This window comes from Choloepus didactylus, chromosome 10, assembly GCF_015220235.1.
Source record: "Choloepus didactylus isolate mChoDid1 chromosome 10, mChoDid1.pri, whole genome shotgun sequence".
Classification (NCBI taxonomy): Eukaryota; Metazoa; Chordata; class Mammalia; order Pilosa; family Megalonychidae; genus Choloepus; species Choloepus didactylus.
Window position 1 is genome coordinate 12,076,299 of NC_051316.1, and position 27,826 is coordinate 12,104,124.

The window sequence follows — 27,826 nt, forward strand, 5'->3', positions numbered from 1 at the left end:
GCTCCACCATTTTACTTTCCTACCAACAATGACCTTGGATTCCTACTTTTCTGCATCCTCCCCAATACTTGTTATGTTCCAATAATAACCATCCTTGTGAGTATCTCATGTTTTTTATTTGCATTTTCCTAATGGCTAATGATGTTGAGTTTCTGTTCATATTTTATTGGATATTTGCATATCTTATTTGGAGATATGTCTATTCAAACTCTGTCCATTTTTAAAACTAGATTATCTGTTTTTTATTGTTGAATGGTTCTTTATATAGTCTGAATATTAAACACTTATCAAATGATTTCTAAATATTTTCTTTCATTCTGTAGGTTGTCTTTTCACTTTCTTGGTAATGTCCTTTGATGACCAAAAGTTTTTAATACGATGAAGTTCACTTTATCTATTGTTTCTTTTGTTCTTCATGCTTCTGGTGTCATATTTAAGAATCCATTGCCTAATACAAGGTCCTGAAGATTTTCCCTATGTTTACTTCTAACATTTTATTGTTTTTAGTTTTTACATTTAGGTCATCCATTTTGAGTTCATTTTTGTATATGGTGCAAGGTACAGTTCAAATTTTATTCTTTTGCATATGGTTATCCAGTTTTTTCCAGCACCATTTGTTGAGGAGACTAGACTTTCTCCACTGAGTGGACTTGGCCTCATTACCAAAAATCAATCAGTCATATATGTGAGGGCCTATTTATGAACTCTCAATTCAATTCTATTGGTCTATAAGTCTGTCCTAGGACCACTGTTTTGATTACTGTAGCTTTGTAGCAAGTTTTGAAGATAGGAATAATTTGAAAAGGTCCTCCAACATTGTTCTTCTTTTTCAAGATGATTTTGGCTGTCTGGAGCCCCTTCCCATTCCATATGAATTTGGTGATTGGCTTTTCTGTTTCTGTGTGAAATGCTGTTGGAATTTTGATGGGGATTTTATTGAATCTGTAAATAACTTTAGTTAGTATTGACATCTTAAGTCTTCTAGTCCATGAACACATCATGTCTTGTCATTTATTTAGGTTTTCCTTAATTTCTTTCAGCAGTGTTTTGTAGTTTTCAATGCACAAATCTTTTATAAGGTTGGTTAAGTTTATTCCTAGATATTTTATTCTTTTAGATGCTATTGTAACTGGAATTGTTTTCTTGATTTCCTTATCGATTTGTTAGTTGCTAGTATAAAAGCAATTGATTTTTTTTTGTTTTTTTGTTTTTTTTTTTTTAAATTCAGTTTTATTGAAATACATTCACACACCATACAATCATCCATGATATACAATCCACTGTCCACAGTATGATAACATAGTTATGCGTTCATCACCACAATCTATCTCTAAACATTTTCCTTACATCAGAAAGAACCAGAACAAGAATAAAAAACAAAAGTGAAAAAAGAACACCCAAATCATCCCCCCATCCCACCCCATTTGTCCTTTAGTTTTTATCCCCATTCCTCCACTCATCCATACACTAGATAAAGGGGGTGTGATCCACAAGGTCTTCACAATCACACTGTCACCCCTTGTAATCTACATTGTTATATAATTGTCTTCAGGAGTCCAGACTGCTGGGTTGGAGTTTGGTAGTTTCAGGTATTTACTTCTAAAAAGCAATTGATTTTTGTAGGTTGATCTTGTACTTGGCAACTTTGCTGATTTGTTTGCTAACTCTATTTAGTTCTAGTAGCATTAAGTTTTACTTCTTCCTGAGAATTCTTGATGTGCCCAAACGTGGACTCTTACACCTTCTCTGTTTTAGTTGTTTCAAATGTTCTGATAAGTTCCTAAGTCACAAATCAGTTGTTATTGAGGAAATTTCAGGTGACTTAAAGGTAAATCACAGGAAGCAAATTTTGTTTAAATGGATAACAAATCTCTTTGCAGAATTCTAAATAATTCATGTAGCTCCTCACCCCCAACTCCCTACTCACTGTGTGGGCTGCACAGGGTGACTTCCTTTCAAACAGTGTAGTGTGAAAAGTTTGGAAAAGTAACTTTACAGTGGTGAAACATGAAAAATAATACCTTAGCCAAGGTGATCAAGGTTAACATCAACAGTGATAAGTTAATTCGATAGTGTGAACCCTTGATATGATGAGAAGGGCACTATTTACCTCTGTGGTCCTCCTCTCTCAAACCCATTAGTCTAATCATGAGAAAAACACCAGACAACTGCAAATTAAGGGACATTCTATAAAATACCTGAACTGTACTCCTCAAAACTGTTAAGGTCATCAAAACATGCCTAAGGAGTATTAATGCATACAGCAACTGTTAAAAAAAAAAAAAGCTGAAAGAGAGCCCAGACTTCAATTAGAGATATGAATGAAGCAGATCTGGTTAAGACTAGGGCAAATTGGGCCAAAGGGTAAAGGTTGAAACTGTGCGTAAAACTTCAACTTCCATGTGAGACCAAGGGAAGAGATGTTTATTTGGTGTAGGATCTATATTTTCTAAGCAATATAATTTCTACAGTCAGTTTGTTCAAACACCACAATTGCATGGAACCTTGAATAGGAAGTGAGATGTGGTAGGTCTGTATAGGTTAGAGTGAAATAGCAACACATCCCAAAGTAATTTGGGTGGAGAATAAAAATGTATATTCGGTGTCCCCCCCCCACTGAGGAGCTGGGGGAGGATGCAGAGGTGTTGGACTTCCTCACCTTGAATTGTTTCTGATGTTCTCACAAACATTGGGGACTGACGGCTTGACATGCTGAGCCCTCTGTCTTGAGGCTTGCCCCTATGAAGCTTGTTACTGCAAAGGAGAGGCTAAACCTGCTTATAATTGTGCCTAAAAGTCTTCCCCTGAGTGCCTCCTTTTTGCTCAGATTTGGCCTCTCTCTAACTAAGCAGGGGAACTCGCTGCCCTCCTCCCTATGTGGGACCTGACTCCCAGGGGTGTAAATCTCCCTGGCAGTGCAGGATATGACTCTCGGGGATGAATCTGGACCTGGCATTGGGGGATTCAGAACATCCTGACCAAAAGGGGGATGCGAAATGAAACGAAATAAAGCTTCAGTGGCTGAGGGATTTCAAATGGAGTTGAGAGGTCACTCTGGTGGGCATTCTTATGCACTATACAGATATCCCTTCTTTGTTTTTAGGGTATTGGAATAGCTATAAGTAAATACCTGAAACTACCAAACTCCAACCCAGTAGCCTTGACTCTTGAAGACTATCGTATGGCAATGTAGCTTACAAGGGGTGACAGTGTGATCGTGAAAACCTTGTGGATCACACTCCCTTTATCTAGCGTATGGATGGATGAGTAGAAAAATGGGGACCAAAACCAAATGAAAAATAGGGTGGGGGGTATGATTTGGGTGTTCTTTTTTATTTTTATTTTTTATTCTTATTCTAATTCTTTCTGCTATAAGGAAAATGTTCAAATATAGATCGGGGTGATGAATGCACAACTATATGATGGTGCTGTGAACAGTTGACTGCACATCATGGATGACTGTACGGTATGTGAATATATCTCAATAAAACTGCATTTAAAAAAGTTCTAATTTACCTTAAAACAAAACAAAACAAACAAACAAACATGCCTAAGGAGACACAAAGATTAAATGAAAAGTAGTATTCTGGATGGGTTCCTGGACAGAAGACGGACATTCAAAAAAAAAAAAAAAAAAAAAAAAAAGAATACAAAAACCTCAACTCCCGACCAGGGGTTTAAAAGAACTTACATCAACTGATCCTTGTTTCTAGCCACATCCTAATCACTCTAAGCTCAGTCCTCGTGACAGACCCTCAGATTGCCTCATTGACCCAACGAACCCCCCGAGAGGTCTTTATGCTGTTGGGTTGGGATCGTTCTGATGTTGGATTCTCTGCCTCTAGCGTCTGTCCAAACCTGGCCCTTGGCGGCCCTCATGAGCACTTTTTGATTGAACGATACAAGGAATGAAGCTCACGCCACTCCCCCTGGCGACTATTCCTCCACACCAGGCATTTTCCCCACTGCCTCGCGCTCTGCATTGTCTCCGCCCTGTTTCACCGCTATCCTCACGCTTTCCCTTCTAAAGGCGGGAGCAGAAACACGGGGGTCTCAGGCCACCGGGACGCTTCTGACTACTCTCAGCAGCACTGTCCGTACATCACTTCAACATGGTCGCCCCCATGCGGGAGTGATTAACTGGGCGTCGACATATTGAGCTCTTGAGGGGCAGTAGAGCGGGAGTAGAGCGCCATGATGAATACTGGCAACGACGGGCTAAGAAGCCACTGTTGAGCATGCGCATACCCAGGCGGGAGGGTGCCCTACGGATACCCGCAGGGACGGGGAGGGGGTTGGAATCGAGAAAGTGGATCCCGTTTTCGTTTTAGGTGCTGTAGACGCGGGTTGAGGTAAATGACCACTGTCCTGAGAGGGCGGGTGAGGGGCAGGTACGTGCAGAGATGGGCTTCTCTGTGGGCGGATTGAAGAAGGGTCTTGTGTGTCCGTGATGGACAATCAGGGCCGGCGATGGGTAGGTGGGGGGCGGGTGATGGTCAGTGCGCCGAATAATGGGGTGTCGGGGTGGATCTTTGGTGGGTCTGCGGGCTGCGTGATGGGCGAACCGTGGGTCCATTGGGGGAGTAGGGGGCTGGGCGTGAGAAATGAGGGTTCTAAGAGGAGAATGATGCTAGGTCATAATTGATTTCTTTTCTCTTTTATGCTTACCGTTCTGTTTGCATTTCTGTTTCTGATTTATCATCATTGTATATTTTTTCCCTAGGGATTTTAAAGATATAGTTTTGGGGCTGCGTACAATATTCCACTTGCCTTATTTTGATTCCTTCCATATCTAGATTAGTAGCTTGTTTGCAATTCCTATATTATATTTACATATTATTCGTTCTTTCTGTTTTTTATTATCAGGCGTCCCAAGGATTTATCTGCATTATTGGGCATTTTAAAGTACCCAGCTCTTGGGTTTCGTGATACTCCCTATTCTTTTTATACTTAATTTAATATTTTTTTCTTCTGTGGTACCGTGTTCCCCCTCCCCCTTCCTGTGATGTAATTTGTTGTTCTTTCTCTTATTTTCTTAAGCTTTATGCTGGATATTTTTAGGAGTGTCAAGTTTCCTCTAGATACAGCTTTATCTAGGAAATGTTTCATTTTGTGTTCCATTTGATCCTGGAAGGGTTTCTTCGTTTCCAAATAATTAAATATCTTTTAATTGTTTATTTTATTATGTTGTCAGAAAATGTAGCTTGCAAGTCTCAAACTCTTTAAAATTTGGCAAGGTTTTCTTTGAAGCCAAGTTACACGTGAACCTTGTAAATGTTCCACGGGTATAAGAGAGAGATGTTGCAAAGTTCACTATGTATATTAAATCTAACTCGTTTGTGTTTTTCAAACCGTGTTTATTTTTCCTCTTTTTTGTGTACTTGACTCATAATTTTCCAAAAGAGATGTAACTAAAAGTCTTCCACTCCAACAGTTCACTTTCTAGTTCTATGTGTTTTTTTTTTTCCTAGTTTTGGGTGTGTCTGGGGAAGAGGCATACATATACCTAATGGTTGATGCATTTTGTATCTTTTTGGATACTATGATTATATGAGCCCTCTTTTCAGTAAAGTATTTTTGACCTTGAATTTCACTTTGATATTTACATTGCCATTCTTGCTTACATTTTTATTGTAGTCGGATGGTGTATTTTTGCCCAGGTTTTTATTTTATATGCATATTTGTCTCTTTGTTTTAGATGACTTACTTGTAAATAATAGATGCCTTTGGTTGTTGTTTTCTTTTTTCTCCCAAATCCAACCTGTACTGTCTGTTTGTTGATAGGAGAATTTTACTTCTTCAATTTAGTGTAGTAATGATATATCTGATTTTATGCCTTCTATTTTATGTTCACTATTTGTTTATTTATTTTTTTAATTAATTTATTTATTTTTTACATTCATTTTTATTGAGATGTATTCACATATTATGCAGTTATACAAGGCATACATTCAGTTGTTCACAGTACCATTATACAGTTGTGCATTCATCCCCCAGACTAATTTTTGAACATTTTCATTACCGCACACACAAAAATAATAAGAATAAAAATTAAAGTGAAAAAGAACGATTAAAGTAAAAAAGAACACTGGGTGTTTTTGTGTTTTTTTTTTTTTTTGCCCCCATTTTTCTATTTATCCATCCATACACTGGACAAAGGGGAGTGTTGTCCATATGGCTTTCCCAATCACATTGTCACCCCTCATAAGCTACATTTTTATACAATCGTCTTCAAGATTCATGGGTTCTGGGTTGTAGTTTGATAGTTTCAGGTATTTACTGCTAGCTATTCCAATTTGTTAGAACCTAAGAAGGGTTGTCTATATTGTGCGTAAGAGTGTCCACCAGAGTGACCGCTCAGCTCCTTTTGGAATCTCTCAGCCACAGAAGCTTATTTTGTTTTCTTTCACATCCCCCTTTTGGTCAAGAAGATGTTCTCAGTCCCATGATGTTGGGTCCAGATTCATCCTTGGGAGTCATATTCTGCATTGACAGGGAGATTCACGCCCCTGGGTGTCAGATCCCACATAGAGGGAAGGGCAGTGGTTTCATCTGCCAAGTTGGCTTAGCTAGAGAGAGAGGGCCACATCTGAGCAACAGAGAGGCATTCGGGAGGAGGCTCTTAGACACAATTATAGGGGGGCCTAGTCTCTTGTTCACTATTTATTTTAAATTTATTTTCTTCTTTTCCTTTTCCCTCTCATACTTTCACTGGCTTGATGAAATTTCCATTCACTCTCTTTCCATTCTACATGACATATCACTTGTGTTTTTTTCCTGAGATAATCAGGGATGTTTTGTCATAGGACATTATTAATTTTCTCCCTTAATAGCGCCTTTATCACATCATCATCCTTTTTTTATCATTATATATCGCTTCCAAAAATTATTGCTGAATTCACAGAGACAGAATGTATATTGGAGATTACCAGAAGGTGTGGGGAAGGGAGAGGGAGAGTGTACGTTTGATGAGTATGGAGTATGTGTAAATAAAATTAACAATACAAGAAGTATCACTGAACACTATTTTCCTATTTGAGGTTTCTCTTCTAATTCATTTTACATTTATTTGGGATACTTCTTTGTTCACTTTCTTCAGATAAAGATACTCTGCAAATGCTCTCATTTCTGAAGATGTCTTCCTCTCGCCCTAACAGGCGTGGTCTTTTAGATGTAATTTCTACCACCATTTAGCTTTCCTTCCTGCAGATAAGAAATCTTTCAGTTTTCTTCATTCTTTCCCTGTAAATAACCTGTTCTTTCACCCGGTACTTTGGATTTAGATGTGCTTTTGATTTTTTCTTTTTGGGATTCAAGAATTTTCCCAGCCTGGTTCATTGATTGACTTCCTGGGTTTGTGGTGAAGGCTCATGGGACAGACACTAGTGTGCCAGTGGCCGAGGGTGCATCTGCAGGAATGCTCAGAGCCCTGTGATCACTGATGGAGACTCATGCTGGGCGGTGATACAGGTGTGGGGGCCAGTAAGGAGGGGCATGGAACTGACTGATGGAGGGGACCATCAGGGAGGCATTGGAGGCTCTGTGGTCAGGGACTGTCAGACAAGTGATTTGGGGGCCTGTGGGCAGCAGGACAATAGGAATCAGACTGCAGGCGTGGGGTTGGTGCAGTGTGGGGTGATTGAGCAGCTTGATGAGTGGGAGTGGGGAGCTATGTGCCCAGGTCAGTGATGATTTCAAGGGCCTGTGCCGTCAGAGAATGTCATTATGTAGGACACAGTAATTACGTTTTATGTGGTTACTGCTTTTGTGATAATAGCAATAGCTGGTAGTTAATGAGTGCTATGTGCCATGCATGGACTGGGCACTTTAAAAATATTGTGAGATTTCACTGTATTTATCCCAAAAAGTATAAAGACGAGGAAAGTGATACTGAAGAGAATTCTCCAGATTTTCATAGTGAGAAGCGGGATTCAAATGTTCATTGACTTCTCCCCCTAACTCGCGATCTTTCCCTTGTTCCACCTGCTTTCTTGGGGCGTCCCTGTTTCTTTCACATTCTTGGGTGCCACAGCCTGCACCTGTGTCTCCAAACACTCCTGGGAGGACAGTTGAGTGGGTGTCACCCCATGGCACTGTCTCTGCAGGGTCCCTTTGTGTTTCTACAGAGCCCTGAGGTCACATCACTCAACTGAGCCTTAAGGATCCCTTGTTACGGCTCCAACCCACCTCTAGCCAACCGCCCTGACTATCCTTCGATGTTCAGCCACTTTCAGGTTCCTGGGAAAATTGGACTCTGGAGGTACAGAGAGGTGAGGTCCGAGAGGAGAACTTGGCCTGGGGGCCCCCAATCCTGGCCTGGGAGGAGTGTGACATCCTCTGTGACAGGGAAGGAGTAGCCCCAGAAGCAGGAATTTTCTGAAAGCTGTACTTGCTAACCAAAGCATGGTCCTCAGTCAACATGTGGCTGATGACCCTGCACCCTGAGGCTGTTTCCCATAGTGGAGAGATTTGTAAAACTTTTTTTATTTAGAGAAATTTTCAAACATACACAAAAGCAGAGAGAAACATAGAATCTAACTCCTGCATACCCTTATCACTCATTCTCAGCAGTTATCAACATTTTGCTAATGTCATTTCACCTTTTCCTTCCCACTTTGCTTTGTTTTGGCCAGTGTTTGATAACAAATCCTAGAGATCATGTCTTTTAACCCATAAATACTTCACCCATAAATACTTCAACTGATCTGGACAGTTGTTGGCTTTTTTGGAGGGGTGGGGTGGGGGTGGGGGTGGGCATAATCACCATGCCGTTACCTAACTAACAAAAGTTACAGGAATCCCTGATATTATCTAATACACAATCCATAGTCAAATTTCCCTGATTATCTCAGAAATGACATTTTAAACTTTTTCCTATAAAACTTCAAATCTTCAGAAGTTAAGAGAGTAGTATATTGAACCCCAGATACCTGTCAACCAACTTCCACAATTGCTAACACATGCCCAACCATTTTTCCCCTTCTGCTGAATTATTTTGAAGCAAGTCCCAAACATTGTATCATTTTGTCCACAACTATTCTAATATGTAAATCTAAAAGATGAGCACTTCTTATAAAAATAACCTCCTATATCACACCTAAGCATTTTAGAATATGTTTTTAATATCATTTTATGTGCATTGCTTGGTGAGTAGATTTAGAAGCTTGATAGATTTGGGTTCCTTTTTTTTGTGTTTTTGGCAAGACGGCTTTCTAGGTGGTATCACATACTTCCATCAGGAAGCATGTCATATCTGGTTATCTATTTTTGTGTTGTGAACAGGCTTTGATGAGCATTTCTGAGATCCACTATTCCTTTAGGGGTGCAAAATGGACATATTCTATTTCTACCATTCCTTCCTTTATTAGCTGGAAAAATTATATATTTACTTAAAGAGGAGAAGAGGAACTCCATCAAGTATTCGGTTACTCTAAGGTGCAGCTACATATGGAAAGCTGCAGAAATGCTTGATTCTTTTGTTTGTTTTTTTTACTAGTTTCAAAAAATGATTTGATTTTCTAGAATCTTCCAAAGGTCACAGAAGTATCTAATACTTATGTACTTTATGCAAGTTATACTGCAACAAAAAGTTTAACAAAGAAGTACCCAAAAGGTTTTGCTTATATTAGAAACTGTATTTAATAGGAATATTTCTAATATAAAAATTCAAAGTAAAAATAAATTTTAAAAGTGAGCCATGAAGAAACTGGGGGGAGGCTGGATCTGGGGTAAAAAGGGATGTAATAGCCAATATTTTGAGTCTTGATTTGAACCTGCTTCTGAGCCAAACAGTGAGAAAAGGTGATTCTGGGATAATTGAGGAAATGTTAATATGAACTGAATTATAGTACTACTATTAATTTTCTTAGGCATGATGTCCTTTTAGGAGATTTAAGCTGATGCATTTATGCATTAAATATCATGATGTCTGCAACTTTCAAATGATTCTGTCAAAACAAAATATGTAAGTGTGTGTGTAAATTTATGTGTGACAGTGTGTCTGTGTGTGTGTTTAGAGAGAGAGACAGGGACAAAGCAAAATTCTCATTGTTGAAACTTGGTGGAGGGTATATGTGTGTTTCTCTTTCTAATTGTTCAACTTTTCTTTGTGTTAGAAAACTGTCATAGAAAATTTTGGAAAAAAATGGCCTCATGCATTATGTGACTTGGCTCAGGTCTTAAGGTTGGCTGTTAACTAGAACCAGATCCATTTAATACAGTGTAGCCAAGACAAGTTTCCATTCAAAGTTCCCTTTTAAGAACTGCGTGTCAGGGAGAATAGCAAAAAAGCTAGCAAGTTCCCCATTTTTGGTCTTTCCTATGGATGATCTCACAACTTGGAATGGGCTGGTCACAGAAATAAAATCAGAATAAAATGTTAAAAAGGACAATATATTCTTTTTAAAAAAGTTACTTTGGTTTTTACTAGCAAATTATATAAAACTTAAAATTACCTATAATTTTACTATCACCCAAATGTGATATCTGTTAACATGGTAGTATATTTCCTTCCAGTTAGTTTTCTCTATGTATGTGCATATTGTATATATGTGTGCATGTGTATATATACATGTAAACATTTAACATATAGTTTAATGAAAATAGAATCATACTGTTTGGTTTGTGTTTTTAGTTTTACTTGGCATTTTAACATTCTACATTACATAATATTATGCCCTTTGGATAGTCTATAAATTATTTAAGCAATTCATATTATTGTATATCATGATGTTTCTAGTCTTTCTTTGTTATTGGCCGTGCTGTGGTAAAGCTCCTGCATTTAAATCCTTGTGTAATCTCTGAGGACTTTTTTATGATACAGTCTTGAAATGTATTTTGGGGTCAGAGGTACGTTGGCCCTAAGTGATAAATGTATCAGTGTGTGGCATTTGTGCACTTCCTTCTCTATGTTTTCTCAGATCTCTGCCTCTTTACAAGAAGAGCCAGAAATGACGAAGTCCTTGGTGAGTTATTTGTTTATTTATTTATTTGTGCTTTCTTTGTTTACCAGTAGATTTTAAGAGGTCTATAATAACTCATGTAGTAAGATAGACAAGAATAAATAAATAAAAACTAAAGTCAGGAAAAATAAAGAAGGCACTCCAAATCAAGTTTAAATTATAGATATGTGCAAGTCATGTGGTCTCACACAGTTTTGAATTTTGGACTGTATAATTTCCTCTGATCTTCCTGACAGACATAGAGATAATTGAAATTTGATGCATGGTTTATATGGTTGACAGGGAAAAATTTTTTTCTTCTGTGGTAAAAACTTCCTGATTCTTAATTTTCTGGTTCTTGCTGTTTGAGAAAATTTTTGATAGATTTCCAGTTGGATTTTCAGATAGATTTTCAGAGCAACATCTTCATTAACCCAGATTTTCAGAACAATGTCTTCAATACCCTGTTACTTTCTGTTGTTGTCTTTTAGAGCAGGGCTTCTCAAACTTTAATTCCACATGAATTCAGATTCCGATTTAGTAGGACTGGGATGGGAACTAAGGGTCTGCATTCTCACAAATTCCCACGAGCTGCCGATGCTTCTTGTCCAAGGACCACCCTCTGTAGCAGCAGTTTTGAAGTTTTATCATGAGTGGGTGTTGAATTTTGTCAGATGGTTTTGTGTGTCAATTTTTGTGATCAGGTGATTTTTCTTCTTTAACCTGTTGATATGGTAGATTACATTGATTCATTTTTAAATAAATAAACCAGCCTTTTCCAATCAGCCTTGCATTCCTGGAGTAAACTCCACTTGGTCATGGCATATAATTCTTTTTATATGTTGCTGAATTGTATTTGCTAATTCTTTATTAAAGGTTTTTGCATGATGTTCATGAGGATATTGATCTTTCACATCAAGTGATAATTTTTTTATTTTTTTGTACTGTTTTTGGCTTTGGTATCAGGGTAATATTGGCCTCATAAAATTGGTTGGCATATGTTCCTTTATATTCATTATCCTGGAAGGGATCATGTGTAATTTGTGTGTCTTTATTCAGTTTTTTTTGTTGTTTTTTCTTTGTTTGATTTTTGTATCAGGATAATACTGCCCTCAAAGAATGAATTGGGAAATGTTCTCTCCTCTTCTGTTTTCTGGAAGAGATTGTGTAGAGCTGATGTTACTCTTTTAAACATTTGGTAGAATTCTCCAGATAAACCATCTAGGCTTACAGATTTAGTTTTTGGAAGTTTTAAAATTACATTTTCAGTTTCCTTAGTAATTATAGGGCTATTTGAATTGTCCGTTTCATATTGGGAGATTTGTGGTAGTTTTTACTTGTTGAGGAATTGGTCCATTTCATCTGTGTTCTCAAATTTATGGGTGTAAAGGTTGTTAATAGTTAATAGTTACCTTTGTTATCCTTTTGATGTTGGCAGGGTATATAGTGGTATCTCCTGTTTCATTCCTCTCATTGGGAATTTGTGTCTTTTCGCTTTTTTTTCTTGGTCAATCTTGCTAGGTGTTTGTCAGTTTTATTGATCTTTCCATAGAACCACCTTTTTTGTTTCGTTGATTTTTCTCTAGTTTTCATTTTTCAATTTCATTGATTTCTCACCTTTATCATTTCCTTCCTTCTGCTTGCTTTGGCTTTGGTTTTTTCTTCTTCCTTTAGTTTCCTGAGTTGGCGCCTTAGATTATTGATTTGAGAATTTTCTTCTTTTCAAAAGTAGGCCCTTGGTCCTATACATTTTCCTGTCACCACTGATTTTGCCACATCCCACAGATTTTGCTATGATGCTTTTTCATTTTTATTGAGTTCAACATAGTTTTAAATGTTTCCTTGACACTTTTTCATTGACTCATGGATTAATTAGAATTGTGCTGTTTAGTTTTCAAGTGTTTGGAGATTTTCCTGTTATATTTTAAAAATTTATTTTTAGCTTGATTCCATTGTGGTTAGAGAAGACTCTGTATGATTTCAGTTCTTTTAAATTGTTGAGTTCTGTTTTATGGACCAAGCTATGGTAAATCTTGATAAATGTTCCATGTGCTTCTGCTGATTTTTGGGTATCATATTTTAATAAATGTCAATTAGATCCTGTTGGTTGATGATGTTGTTTTTTGTTCTGTTTTTCTCCTGATTGTTGCCAGTGAATCTTTGTTGTTGTTTTTTTTTCTTCTTTTATATGTGGATATTTCTTGGTCTGGCAATCCTTGAGGGCCCAGTGCTGACACTAGCCTCAGTTTCAGCCCTCTCAGCAGCAGCAGCTTCTAGCCTCACACCAGTATCTACTGGTATGCAAAAGGCCAGTGCATCTTTTATTTTTGGTTGGTTTTCTTTGCTTTATTTTTGTTTGTTTATTTTTAGTCTGGAAGATCCCTGAGGGACCAGTGGCTCAATTTCAGCCCCTACAGCAGCAGCTTTCGCTTCTCATCTGTGTCTACTGAGAGACTTAGAGAGGCAGAGCACCTTTTGTGTTTTGTTGGTTTTTTTTTTCTTTTTTGGTTTTGTGGGGTGTTCCAGTTTGCTAATGCTGCTGTTATGCAAAATACCAGAAATGGATTGGCTTTTATAAAGGGGGTTTATTTGGTTACAAATTTACAGTCTGAAGCTCATGAAAAGTCCAAATTAAGGCATCAACACAAGTGTACCTTCAATAGAGAAAGGCCATTGGCATCCGGAAAACTTCTTTTAGCTGGGAATGCATGTGCCTGGCATCTGCTTGCTCCCCGGGAGCATTTCAAAATGGTGTTCTCCAAAATATCTCTGGACCTCTGTCTTGGTTCTTCTCTCTCAGCAACTTTGCGTCCTTGCTTCTTTCTCCCAGAGTGTCCCTCTCTAAGCATCTGGGGGTCCGGCTTCTCCAGGGCAAAGTCTAGACTTCCTCTCTTAGCTTAGCGTCTCCAAACATCCTTCTGTCCACATCTCCAAACATCTCCAAGCATTAGCATCAGCGTCAGCTCTTAGCTTCTCTCCAAAATGTCCCTCTCAGCTTCTCTGAGGTCCTTCTGTTTATGAGCTCTTTTATAGGACTCCAATGATTAAATCAAGACCCACCCTGAATAGGCAATGTCCATATCTCCATGGGAATTATCCTATCAAATGTTTCATTCACAGTTAATTGAGTCGCATCTCCATGGAAACAATCAAAGGATTCCAACCTAATCTACACTAATACATCTGCCCCCACAAGACTGCATCAAGGAACATGGCATTTTGGGGGACATAATACATCCAAACTGGCATGTGGGGTGTTTTTTGGTGTTTTGTTTGTTCATTGACATTTTTTTTTCTTTTCCTCTCTCATTTTTTTCTTTATTTTTCTTTTTCTTGGTCTGATGATCTGAGGAATGTTAGAACTAGATTTCCAGAGTGAGCACAACGTAATACTCAGAATGTCTATTTCTCAACAAAAAATTACAAAGCATACAAAGAGACAGCAAAGTTTGGCCCAGTCACAGGAAAAAAGATTTCAACAGAAACTATCCAGAATGAAATCTAGTTGCTGGAATTACTAATCAGATATCTTAGATCAACTCTCTTAAATACCATCAGTGAACTAAAGGAAAACACAGACAAAGAATTAAGGGAAATAAGGAAAACAATATCGGAACAAAACAAGAATGTCAATTATGAGTTAGAAATTGTAAAGAGGATCCAAATGGTAATTCTGGAACTGAAAAGAACAATAATTGTTACGTAAAATTGAATAAGGGGTTCAACAGCAGATTAGAGTAGGCAGAAGAAAGGATACTGAACTTGAAGGTAAGACTATTGAAATTGGAGAAGCAGAAAGAAAAAATAATGAAACGAAATGTACAGAGCCTGGGGAACCTGTGGGACACCATCAGGTGTACAATGTACACATCATAAGAGTCCCAGCTAAAAGAATCCATCCACTAAAGAAAAGTCCAGAACCAGGTGGCTTCACTGGGGAATGTTAACAAACAGTTAAGAAAATTAACACCAATCCTTCTCAAATTCTTCCAAAGAATTCAAAAAGAGGGAAAGTTTCCTAATGCATTCCCTGAGGCCAACATCACTTGAATACCAAAGATTGATAGATATTACAAGAAAAGAAATTTACCAATTTCCCTTATGAATATAGATGCAAAAATCCTTAAGAAAATATTAGCAAACCAAATGCAACAGCACATTAGAAAGACTATACACTATGACCATGTGGGATTTATGCAAGGAATGCAAAGGTGATTTGGCATATGAAAATCAATCAATGTAATACACCACATAAGTATAAAGAAGGAAACTGACCCACATAATGATCTGAGTAGATGCAAAAAAGGCGTTTGACGAAATCTGGCACTGCTGATTGATAAAAAAAATACCCAGCAAACAAGGAATAGAAGGGGTCTTCCTAAGTATGATAAAAGTCATTTATGAAAAACCCATATCTAACATCATATTCAATGGTGAGAGACTGAAAGCTTTCCCCATAAGATCAGGAACAGACAAGGATGTCTGCTTTTACCACTGCTATTCTATATTGAGTTAGAAGTTCTAGCCAGAGCAATTAGGCAAGAAAAAGATATAAAAGTTTTCCAGATTGGAAGGGAAGAAATAAAAATATCTCTATTTGCACTTAACATGATCTTATATAAAGAAAATCCAAAATAATCTACAAGGAAACTACTAGAGCTAATAAACAAATTCAGCCAAGTGGCAGGGTACAAGATCAACACAGAAATTCAGTTGTGTTTCTATGCATTAGCAATGAGCAATTGAAGAGGAAAGTAAGAAAATAACTCCATTTATAATAGTATCTCAAGGAATAAAATACCTAGGAATAAATTTAAGGATGTGGAAGACTTGTACACTGAAAACCACAAAACATTGCTGAAAAAAATTAAAGAAGACCTAAATAAATGGCAAGACATTCCATGCTCATGGATTGAAAGACCTAACAATGTGTCAGTACTACCCAAAGTAATATCCAGATTCACTGAACTCCATATCAGAATTCCAGCAGCCTTTTTTTTTTTTTCAGAGATGGAAAAGCTGATCCTCAAATTCTCATGGAACTGCAAGGGACCCCAAATAGCCAAAACAAATTTGAAAAACAAAACAAAGTTGGACAACTCATACTTCCTGATTTCAAAACTTACTACAAAGTTAGAGTACTCAAGCACTGTTCCTGGCACAAAGATAGACAAATAGACTAGTAGTATAGAATTGAAAGTTCAGAAGTAAATCCCACACATCTATGGCCAACTGATTTTCAACAAAGATGCTATCTACATGCACTGGGGAGAGAACAGACTCTTCAATACATAGTGTTTGGAAAACTGGATATCCATATGCAAAAAAATGAAATTGGAATCCTACCTCACATCATATACAAAAATTAACTCAAAGGGATCAACTAAATCCATAAAACTCTTAGTAGATTAGCATTTACAGGGGGGAGAGGGAGTAAACAAACAAATAAGAAACAAACAAAAACCAGAACATTATTACTACCACAGAGGAATGGTGTAATATTTTTGGTAAGATTTCTTTTTTCTTCAAAATATAATTTTAGAAATAGATGTTTAGTAGGAGCCTGTTATATCATGTTAAAAATTACTAAAAATAAATTCCTAAAAATCTTGCTCACATCCCCTAATCCTGATTCTTCACATTGAGTAGAAATTTGTTTTTACAGGGATCGGTGTCATTCAAGGATGTAACTATAAACTTCAGCAGGGAGGAGTGGCAACAACTAGATCTTGCTCAGAAATGCCTATACAGGGATGTGATGCTGGAAAACTATTTCAACTTGATCTCAGTGGGTAAGCACAGCTTGGCTGGGTATAATAGGCTCTACCTAATAGAGTATATTTTCTTTCTCAGGGGAATTTCCAAAAGCTATGGGATTTCTGAGGTATCTGTTAATTCCAAAGACTGTAGGACATTTGAAGTGTATAATGGTTTTTCTTTATTTTGTCCCATGTTCTTCATTGTCTCTTTTGGTTATTCTTGATGATCTTTTCTGAAAAGCAAAAGGAATGCTTTGTAATGTAGTCTCCAAAACCAAGTCCTCTGTCCTTTTCTGTTAATAGGGTATCAAGTTCCCAAACCAGAAGTCATCTTCAACTTGGAACAGGGAGGGGAGCCGTGTGTGTTGGATGGTGACATCTCAACTCTGAGCTGCCTAGGTGAGTAGGGAACCGAGAGCATGAGATCATGTGATTGAACTGCCACTATTCTTGGAGAGGCTGACCACTTTGAAGTGCAATTAAGATAACTTTTCTTATATGTTCTAAACTTTTAGAACTGCTTGGATACAGTTGATATTGACTGCTCAACTATCTAAATGCCACCCCTACTTAAGGCCCCTTCCCGTATCAGTTGTCTGCTTTGCTTAACTTTCTAGGAGGGCAGTGTGCTACTTAATTTATGGTACTATAGATCATATCTTGTCCTACGCCATCTAGGATCCTTCTTTCATGCTTTTACTCCCTTTCCCTAGCATTTTTATTCTTTTTACTGCCACCAAGGCCTTAGGTCTTTTTCTTATACATTCAGATACTTACAGATCTGCTTTCTTTCAAAATTACCATGGGTCACACTCCTGCTTCCTGCTGGTTCCTTTTCATTTTCTCTCTTTACTCTTAGTGCCTCAGAATTGACATCTGGAGCAGGCCTTATTTTGTAATCCCCTAATCTCCCCATCTCCCCATGTCTCTCCTCCACCTGTTGACTTTGAGAGTGCCCTTACCTACATTTGGGCACAGCATTTTGCTGTATTTGACGTTAGTAATTCTGTTTCCTGACATTTTCTTCCTTTTTGGCTACTATAACACAATACTAACTTGGTATTTCTGACTAGTTTATTTTGATATTAAGAAAAAAGTTTTTGAACCTCATGTGTAGAAGATTGAGTTAATTATAGCTCTCAGTCTGTAGTATATCATCATCATCAATTTAAGGCCCCCTCTTATTTGATTTCTTAATCTTTTTATTCTTATTCCACATACCCATTTTTATTCTTTCCATATGCAACTGCTCTAACATAGTTGATGTGTTTGCTATGTACCCTTGAATTTGTGGGCTATTTTGTAAAAGCTAAACTGTTGGTATTTTTTAGTTATAGAAGTGGGACGATGCTATATATGTCCTACTCAGTTTCTAATTTTTTTCCACTAAAATTGGACCATGTTGCACTAGCTTGGTCCATGGTGTAGTGTTTGTCTAGTGTGTTGCTTCTAACTGCTGCATAGCATTTTATAGTGTGGATATGTACCAAATTTTACTTGTACAGCTTCTCAGCTACTACAAATAGTGATATTTTTCTTGAATTATTCTAATGGGAAGTGAGAATTTCTCAGGGAAAAGAGTAGAGTTGCTTTATCCTCAGGTATAGTAATATTTAATCTGACTAAATATAACTACATTATTTTCTAGATTGGCAATGTCATTCTACAATCCCCTCATTGCACAAGGGTATCGGTTTCTGCACATCCCTGCCGATACCTCATGTTATCCAGATTTCCAATAATTTGGCTAATGTAATTGACTTTAATGTCTAATTACTGTTTTAATTTGGGTTGCTCTAGTAACAAATATTTTGAACATCTCATCATGAATCTTATGAGAGAGTATGACTTCGTTTTTGATGTTTGACTGCTAATGTCTTCTAAGACTCACCCTTTCCACTCCCGCTTCTTTCCTCCGTATCTGAGAAGCTGAAAAGAAAGCTGGGTGCTCCTCCCTTGGTGCCAGTGGGAGGTTCAGACCATACACAGGAACCCTCAGCTCAGCTCCACCCCGTAACTACCATAAAACTCTCAAGCCAGTCTCCTCTCCCTGCTCTCTCAAGCCATTTTCAGAGTTGCTTGTGAGCCACCCTGCTCTCCCCAGTAAACCTCATTATGTGACTCTCTTGATGTGTGTGTTGCATCATCATCACTCTTGACATCTGAACAAAATTTGAGGGAAAGTCCATTTCTTGTCTACAGGTAACTTCAAAGCAGTTGATGCTGTGAGCAAAATGTCTAGATGATGACTGTCACCGCCATGGGTTTTTCTTCTCTTTCTTTGGCTTGCTAGCTGACCCTGTTGCCTGCTAGTGAGCACTTTGGGCTGCTGCTTTGACTTGTGCTGCTTTGTGCTATTTAATTGCTGAGTCCTATGAGCCTCTATAATATATTTAGCCAACCTAAGTTGGAAGTCACAATTGGCATTTGGGAACTGGATGTGGGATTGGGGCCCTGGGTCATGTGATTCAGGCTGAACGTATCTCAGATTAAATCATGTATCTTGATTCCAGCATCAACTATGACTGATGATAGGCTGGAGGGAACAATTTTTATCCTGTGATCATTGGTTGTGTGTCTCAACCAGGCATTGACCTGGAGAGAGCACTCAGGGGAAAGGCCCATATACTGTGCTCATGTAGAGGAAGGGCATGCACTGTACCGTGTGGAATCTTAGATGGCTCATTTGGACCCTACAAAAGGTCTTTGCTGCCCATGCCTCTGTCATAACAAAGATCCTGATCCCCAGGGTTGTAGGAAAAACACCCATGGCATTCTCGTGGCACGGCCAAGGGATTAATTCAACCATTGCCATGGGGAGGCCCCTTACCCTGCTGATACTGATTTGGAACCCTATGGAAGAATAAACTTTAATTTTGACAGAGTGGAGAGGACCCCTCAAATATATCTAGTAATTATTTTAAAAGAGAGAGAGGAGAGGGGGTAGGGGAGAGAGAGACAGACAGACAGACAGACACATACCCACACACAGAGAAAGACAGACAGAGAGGATATAGGGAGAAGAAACAAATAAATCAAAAACAAGAGGTCCATAGTTTAATTCAACTGGAAATTCAAAATTTACTTAAAGAATTTAAACAATAGAAAAGATAAAAGAGCACTGATTAGCTTCTGTGTCTACATGACTGACCATGTTTTCTGCCCCTTCTGGTGGCCCAACCAATGCTTCATGGCCCAAAGTCCTCATCATAAATCAAGTTGTTAGCGTAGACAATCTGGCATGTCCCAAGGCCCCCAGATAAACCAAATCACTCTTATCAGGCAGGGCATCCCAAGGGCTTAAGAGATTCCTTCCAAGAGCTAAGGGAAAAGGCCAAAACCTCTTTGGGGAAGGTTAATTCTTTGCTACCCAGCACCTCTACAGCGTAGGGTTTGCATTAGCTTGAACATCTGCTGAAAGGCAACAATTGGCAAACCTTAATAGCCTTAATCAATACTGAGGTACAAATTACAGTTATACCTGGATATCCCACTAAATATAAATGTGGAACCTCCTATAACCTTAGGAGAGTTACTGAACATGAAATAGAGGTTAAACAGATAGTTCTCACCTTCATCAACAGAAATATTATTACCTTGCCTAAATTCCCCGTTGTCATATAGTGGCCATGGATGCTGTGATCCAATGAATAATAAACTAAAATTAAGTTTTTGAACTTATAAATTGGCTTGAAAAAATGGGATCGCAGGAACTGCCCCCACCACCCCACTGCCAGTTAAAATAGTTGATATGGTCCAATGTAAATCCAAATAGGGCCTTCAAGGATTGAAACCCATTATATAAGACTGATTCAGAAAAGCAGTGATTATCCTCATTGCAACCAATCAGTATTTTGCTATTATAATTTTGGCTAGTATATTCTGTTCAGTGCTTATTTCAGTAGCCTCTCAGCCATAGTTTGCCCTCAACCTTGAAGGGATACAGTACACCTTTTCCTGGTTACCCACAGGGTACCTCAGTAGCCTTGCCACTGCAAACAGTATTTATAGGCAAGTTCTGTACTACATCTACCTTTTTGGAGTACAGGTATGACAATACATTGATGACATTCTCCTCTAAGGCAGACATTTGAGACACCCATTCAGAACATACAGGCACTCACAGAGAAGCTTACAACAAAAAGGATGAACCATTGTCCCACACATACTGCAAGTCCCTGCCACCTCAGTTAAATTCCTGAAAATTATTTGTTAAGCCAAGGGCAGCTCTAGCCTTTACACTGTTGATGATTACTTACTGACCTCAGTACCCATAATGTTAGAACAAGGCTGTCTTAGATTCTCAGGCTGCTATGACAAATGCCACTCCTTGTTTAATAGACTGGAAGGCTTGCTTCCTCTTGGGGTAGGTAGCATTCTGACTGGCTGGCAGTCCTTGGGTTCTTTGGCTTTCCCATCATATAGCAATGTCATGTCCTTTCCAAGTTCCTGCTGGCTTCTTTCTTTCAGCTGCTCCCTGTAACTTCTCTGTCTCTGACCTCTCAGTTCTTCTCTTTATGAGACCTTCAAATATTAGAATTAAGACCCATTCTGTTTCAGTTGGACATGCTTTAACTAAAAATAACGTCTTCAAAAGGTCCTATTTACAGTGGGTTCACAGGAATTCCCATTAAGATTAAGAACATGTTTTTCTGGGTATATAATTTAACCTACCACACATGTCAACATTTTTGAGTGCTTTTTGGGTTCTAGAGGCAACATATTCCTCATTTACAAATATTGCTTAAGCCCATGTATGCTGTTACTTGGAAATCCGCCCATCCCGAATGTGGCCCTTCCAACTAAAAGCTCTAGAATTGTTCCAAATTGATGTCAATAGGCATTCTCATTATTTCTCTCAGAGACTTTCATTGTAGAGGATTTAGCAACCTCCTTTCATGCCTCCTGGAGACTCTGAACCACCCATGTTGGCCATAAATTGCCCATGGGCTTCTGATACAAGAAACTGCCTTCCTTGGCTCCATGCCATATGCCAGTGGAGTGGCAGTTGCTGGCCGCATGCTGGGCTTTCCTAAAACAGAGACTCTCACAGGTCCTGAGCCTAATATCCTCCATACCTAGCTACCCGTTAGGTTTTGTGTAATGCAAGCAACATCCTACAAGATTGGCATAGTTACAAGTATCTCCTTGCTACAGGATAAAGCCAAACCTGGGCCTTCTGGTGTATCCTATCTGCAGGAAGAGATGGGCCTCCCCTGTCCTCAATCCCTTGTTAGATGCCACAATCCTGGATCTAGGATGTCTTCCCTCTCCTGAACCCTTGGAAACCAGAGATTCCCTTAGGAGTAACTGAGTGAACAAGAATCACCCTTTGGGGTGAAGAGCTCTGTAAATCCCTTGCCTTATAAATACCTCAAATATAAATCAAAGTCAAACATGTGTCTATATACATACTAAAAACATAAGGCAGTCCTCCCCAAGACACTCCTTATCTGCTTTGGTGTACAATCATCAGTAGTGGCCAAAGCAGTCATTTCATTTCTCAGACACTGCTGGACTTTGAACAAGACATTCAGTGGAACTTTCACCTTCCTTATAGGTCTCCGGCTGCAGGCAGGCCTCATGGAATGCTATAATGGCTTCCTTAAATAAATTCAAATTCAATTAAATGAAACATGGCACATCTCAATCATCAGTCAAGCATCAGAGGTGAATTGTAATGGGGAGTGACTCCATTTTTTGATGTTTGTCAACAGCATTGACACTTCATCCCTCCTCCTTCCCCTTCTGCCTCACTTCTGGGCAAAGTAAGAAAGCCCAGATGTTCCCTCTGTTGGTGCTGGTGGGAAGTTCAAACTACGTACAGGAAACCTCAGCTTGACCACACCTTAACCACAATAAAACCCTCGTCATTCTCCTCTCCCTGCTTTCTCAAGCTATTTTCAGAGTTGTTTGTGGGCCACTCTACTCTCCCCAAGAAAGGCTCATTTTGTGAGTAATCAACCTTTGTATGTGCATGTCATCATCAGTTTTTGAATCCAAACCGAATTTGGGGTGAGAGTCCACCCTGCTTCTGTATGATGACTACAAAAACATGTCTATTTTTTAAAATTCATTTTTTTTAATCTTCATTTTATTGAGATATATTCAACCACGCAGTCATACAAAACAAATCGTACTTTCGATTGTTTACAGTACCATTACATAGTTGTACATTCATCACCGAAATCAATCCCTGACACCTTCATTAGCACACACACAAAAATAGCAAGAATAATAATTAGAGTGAAAAAGAGCAATTGAAGTAAAAAAGAACACTGGGTACCTTTGTCTGTTTGTTTCCTTCCCCTATTTTTCTACTCATCCATCCATAAACTAGACAAACTGGAGTGTGGTCCTTATGGCTTTCCCAATCCCATTGTCACCCCTCATAAGCTACATTTTTATACAACTGTCTTCAAGATTCATGGGTTCTGGGTTGTAGTTTGATAGTTTCAGGTATCCACCACTAGCTACCCCAATTCTTTAGAACCTAAAAAGGGTTGTCTAAAGTGTGCGTAAGAGTGCCCACCAGAGTGACCTCTCGGCTCCTTTTGGAATCTCTCTGCCACTGAAGCTTATTTCATTTCCTTTCACATCCCCCTTTTGGTCAAGAAGATGTTCTCCGTCCCACGATGCCAGGTCTACTTTCCTCCCCGGGAGTCATATTCCACGTTGCCAGGGAGATTCACTCCCCTGGGTGTCTGATCCCACGTAGGGGGGAGGGCAGTGATTTCACCTTTCAAGTTGGCTTAGCCAGAGAGAGAGGGCCACATCTGAGCAACAAAGAGGCATTTGGGAGGAGGCTCTTAGGCACAACCATAGGGAGGCCTAGCCTCTTCTTTGCAGCAACCGTCTTCCCAAGGGTAAAACCTATGGTAGAGGGCTCAACCCATCAAACCACCAGTCTCCTATGTCTGTGGTTGTGTTAGCAACCATCGAGGTGGGGTAGGCGAATACCCCTGCATTCTCCACAGGCTCCTCAAGGGGGCACTACATCTTTTTTTTTCCTTGTTTTTCTTTTTTTTTTTTTAACTTTCCCTTCTTTTTTAAATCAACTGTATGAAAAAAAAAGTTAAAAAGAAAACAAACATACAATAAAAGAACATTTCAAAGAGACCATAACAAGGGAGTAAGAAAAAGACAACTAACCTAAGATAACTGCTTAACTTCCAACATGTTCCTACTTTACCCCAAGAAAGTTACCTAATATAGCAACATTTCTGTGAACTTGCTCCTACTATATCCATCAGAAATTAACAGACCATAGTCATTCCTGGGCATCCCCAGAACGTTAAATAGCTTATCTCTTCTTGGATTATTGTTCCCCCTTCCTTAATTGCTCTCTATTGCTAGTTCCCCTACATTCTACATTATAAACCATTTGTTTTACATTTTTCAAAGTTCACATTAGTGGTAGCATATAATATTTCTCTTTTTGTGCCTGGCTTATTTCGCTCAGCATTATGTCTTCAAGGTTCATCCATGTTGTCATATGTTTCACGAGATCGTTCGTTCTTACTGCCGCGTAGTATTCCATCGTGTGTATATACCACATTTTATTTATCCACTCATCTGTTGAAGGACATTTGGGTTGTTTCCATCTCTTGGCAATTGTGAATAATGCTGCTATGAACATTGGCGTGCAGATATCTGGTCGTGTCACTGCTTTCCGATCTTCCGGGTATATACCGAGAAGTACAATCGCTGGATCGAATGGTAACTCTATATCTAGTTTTCTAAGGAACTGCCAGACTGACTTCCAGAGTGGCTGAACCATTATACAGTCCCACCAACAATGAATAAGAGTTCCAATTTCTCCACATCCCCTCCAGCATTTGTCGTTTCCTGTTTGTTTAATGGCAGCCATTCTAACCGGTGTTAGATGGTATCTCATTGTGGTCTTAATTTGCATCTCTCTAATAGCTAGTGAAGCTGAACATTTTTTCATGTGTTTCTTGGCCATTTGTATTTCCTCTTCAGAGAACTGCCTTTTCATATCTTTTGCCCATTTTATAATTGGGCTGTCTGTACTATAGTCATTGAGTTGTAGGATTTCTTTATATATGCAAGATATCAGTCTTTTGTCAGGTACATGGTTTCCAAAAATTTTTTCCCATTGAGTTGGCTGCCTCTTTACCTTTTTGAGAAATTCCTTTGAGGTGCAGAAACTTCTAAGCTTGAGGAGTTCCCATTTATCTATTTTCTCTTTTGTTGCTTGTGCTTTGGGTGTAAAGTCTAGGAAGTGGCCGCCTAATACAAGGTCTTGAAGATGTTTTCCTACATTATCTTCTAGGAGTTTTATGGTACTTTCTTTTATATTGAGATCTTTGGTCCATTTTGAGTTAATTTTTGTGTAGGGGGTGAGGTAGGGGTCCTCTTTCATTCTTTTGGATATGGATATCCAACTCTCCCAGCCCCATTTGTTGAAAAGACCATTATGACTCAGTTCAGTGACTTTGGGGGCCTTATCAAAGATCAGTCGGCCATAGATCTGAGGGTCTATCTCTGAAATCTCAATTTGATTCCATTGATATATATGTCTGTCTTTGTGCCAGTACCATGCTGTTTTGGCAACTGTGGCTTTATAATAAGCTTCAAAGTCAGGGAGTGTAAGTCCTCCCACTTCGTTTTTCTTTTTCAGAGTGTCTTTAGCAATTCGAGGCATCTTCCCTTTCCAAATAAATTTGATAACTAGCTTTTCCAAGTCTGCAAAGTAGGTTGTTGGAATTTTGATTGGGATTGCATTGAATCTGTAGATGAGTTTGGGTAGAATTGACATCTTAATGACATTTAGTCTTCCTATCCATGAACATGGAATATTTTTCCATCTTTTAAGGTCCCCTTCTATTTCTTTTAGTAGAGTTATGTAGTTTTCTTTGTATAGGTCTTTTACATCTTTGGTTAAGTTTATTCCTAGGTACTTGATTTTTTTAGTTGCTATTGAAAATGGTATCTTTTCTTGAGTGTCTCTTCAGTTTGTTCATTTCTAGCATATAGAAACATTACTGACTTATGTGCATTAACCTTGTATCCCGCTACTTTGCTAAATTTGTTTATTAGCTCTAGTAGCTGTATCGTTGATTTCTCAGGGTTTTCTAGATATAAGATCATATCATCTGCAAACAATGACAGTTTTACTTCTTCTTTTCCAATTTGGATGCCTTTTATTTCTTTGTCTTGCCGGATTGCCCTGGCTAGCACCTCCAGCACAATGTTGAATAACAGTGGTGACAGCGGGCATCCTTGTCTTGTTCCTGATCTTAGAGGGAAGGCTTTCAGTCTCTCACCATTGAGTACTATGCTGGCTGTGGGTTTTACATATATGCTCTTTATCATGTTGAGGAAGTTTCCTTCAATTCCTACCTTTTGAAGTGTTTTTATCAAAAACGGATGTTGGATTTTGTCAAATGCTTTTTCAGCATCTATTGAGATGATCAATTGATTTTTCCCTTTTGACTTGTTAATGTGTTGTAATACATTGATTGATTTTCTTATGTTGAACCATCCTTGCATGCCTGGAATGAACCCCACTTGGTCATGGTGTATGATTTTTTTAATGTGTCTTTGGATTCGATTTGCAAGTATTTTGTTGAGGATTTTTGCATCTATATTCATTAGGGAGATTGGCCGGTTAGTTTTCCTTTTTTGTAGCATCTTTGCCTGGTTTTGGTATTAGATTGATGTTAGCTTCATAAAATGAGTTAGGTAGTGTTCCATTTTCTTCAATGTTTTGAAAGAGTTTGAGTAAGATTGGTGTCAGTTCTTTCTGGAAAGTTTGGTAGAATTCCCCTGTGAAGCCATCTAGCCCTGGGCATTTATTTGTGGGAAGATTTTCGATGACTGATTGGATCTCTTTGCTTGTGATGGGTTGGTTGAGGTCTTCTGTTTCTTCTCTGGTCAGTCTAGGTTGTTCATATGTTTCCAGGAAATTGTCCATTTCCTCTACATTATCCAGTTTGTTGCCATACAGTTGTTCATAGTATCCTCTTATAATTTTTTTAATTTCTTCAGGATCTGCAGTTATGTCACCTTTTTCATTCATTATTTTGTTTATATGGGTCTTCTCTCTTTTTGATTTTGTCATTCTAGCTAGGGGCTTGTCAATCTTGTTGATCTTCTCAAAGAACCAACTTTTGGTGATATTTATCCTGTCTATTGTTTTTTTGTTCTCTATGTCATTTATTTCTGCTTTAATCCTTGTTATTTCTTTTCTTCTACTTGGTTTAGGATTGGTTTGCTGTTCATTTTCTAGCTTCTTCAGTTGATCGATTAGTTCTTTGATTTTGGCTCTTTCTTCCTTTTTAATATATGCGTTTAGTGCTATAAATTTCCCCCTTAGCACTGCTTTTGCTGCATCCCATAGGTTTTGGTATGTTGTGTTCTCATTTTCATTCGTCTCTATATATTTAGCAATTTCTCTTGCTATTTCTTCTTTAACCCACTGATTGTTTAGGAGTGTGTTGTTTAACCTCCAGGTATTTGTGAATTTTCTAAGTCTCTGATGGTTATTGACTTCTAATTGTATTCCATTGTGGTCAGAGAATGTGCTTTGAATAATTTCAATCTTTTTAAATTTATTGAGGCTTGTTTTATGTCCCAGCATATGGTCTACTCTGGAGAAAGTTCCATGAGCACTAGAAAAGTATGTGTATCCTGGTGATTTGGGATGTAATGTCCTGTATATGTCTGTTAAATCTAATTCATTTATCAGATTGTTTAGGTTTTCAATTTCCTTATTGGTCTTCTGTCTGGTTGATCTATCTATAGGAGAGAGTGATGTGTTGAAGTCTCCCACAATTATTGTGGAAACATCAATTGCTTCCTTTAGTTTTGCCAGTGTTTCTCTCATGTATTTTGTGGCACCTTGATTGGGTGCATAGACATTTAGGATTGTTATTTCTTCTTGCTGAATTGCCCCTTTTATTAGTATGTAGTGGCCTTCTTTGTCTCTCAAAACATCCCTGCATTTGAAGTCCATTTTATCTGAGATTAATATTGCTACACTTGCTTTCTTTTGGCTGTAGCTTGCATGAAATATTTTTTTCCATCCTTTCACTTTCAATTTCTTTGTGTCCCTGTGTCTAAGATGAGTCTCTTGTATGCAACATATTGATGGTTCATTTT

At 38.4% G+C, this 27,826-nt stretch overlaps 1 protein-coding gene across 5 annotated transcripts in view; it reads left to right on the top strand.

Annotated features, from left to right (window-relative positions):
- Positions 1 to 4,276: 4,276 nt before the first annotated feature.
- Positions 4,277 to 27,826, top strand: part of ZNF484 (zinc finger protein 484) — a 39,920-nt gene continuing 16,370 nt past the window's right edge. The window contains exons 1-5 of one of the 5 annotated variants that reach the window (XM_037797293.1): positions 4,281 to 4,352; positions 8,127 to 8,270; positions 10,920 to 10,964; positions 16,606 to 16,732; positions 17,003 to 17,098. In XM_037797293.1, coding sequence (XP_037653221.1) covers positions 8,217 to 8,270; positions 10,920 to 10,964; positions 16,606 to 16,732; positions 17,003 to 17,098 — 322 coding nt within the window. In that variant the 5' untranslated portion in view covers positions 4,281 to 4,352; positions 8,127 to 8,216. Of the gene's footprint in view, positions 4,392 to 7,779; positions 8,271 to 10,919; positions 10,965 to 16,605; positions 16,733 to 17,002; positions 17,099 to 27,826 lie in introns of those variants that run through there. The other 4 variants (XM_037797294.1, XM_037797296.1, XM_037797297.1 and 1 more) reach the window with 4 other exon arrangements.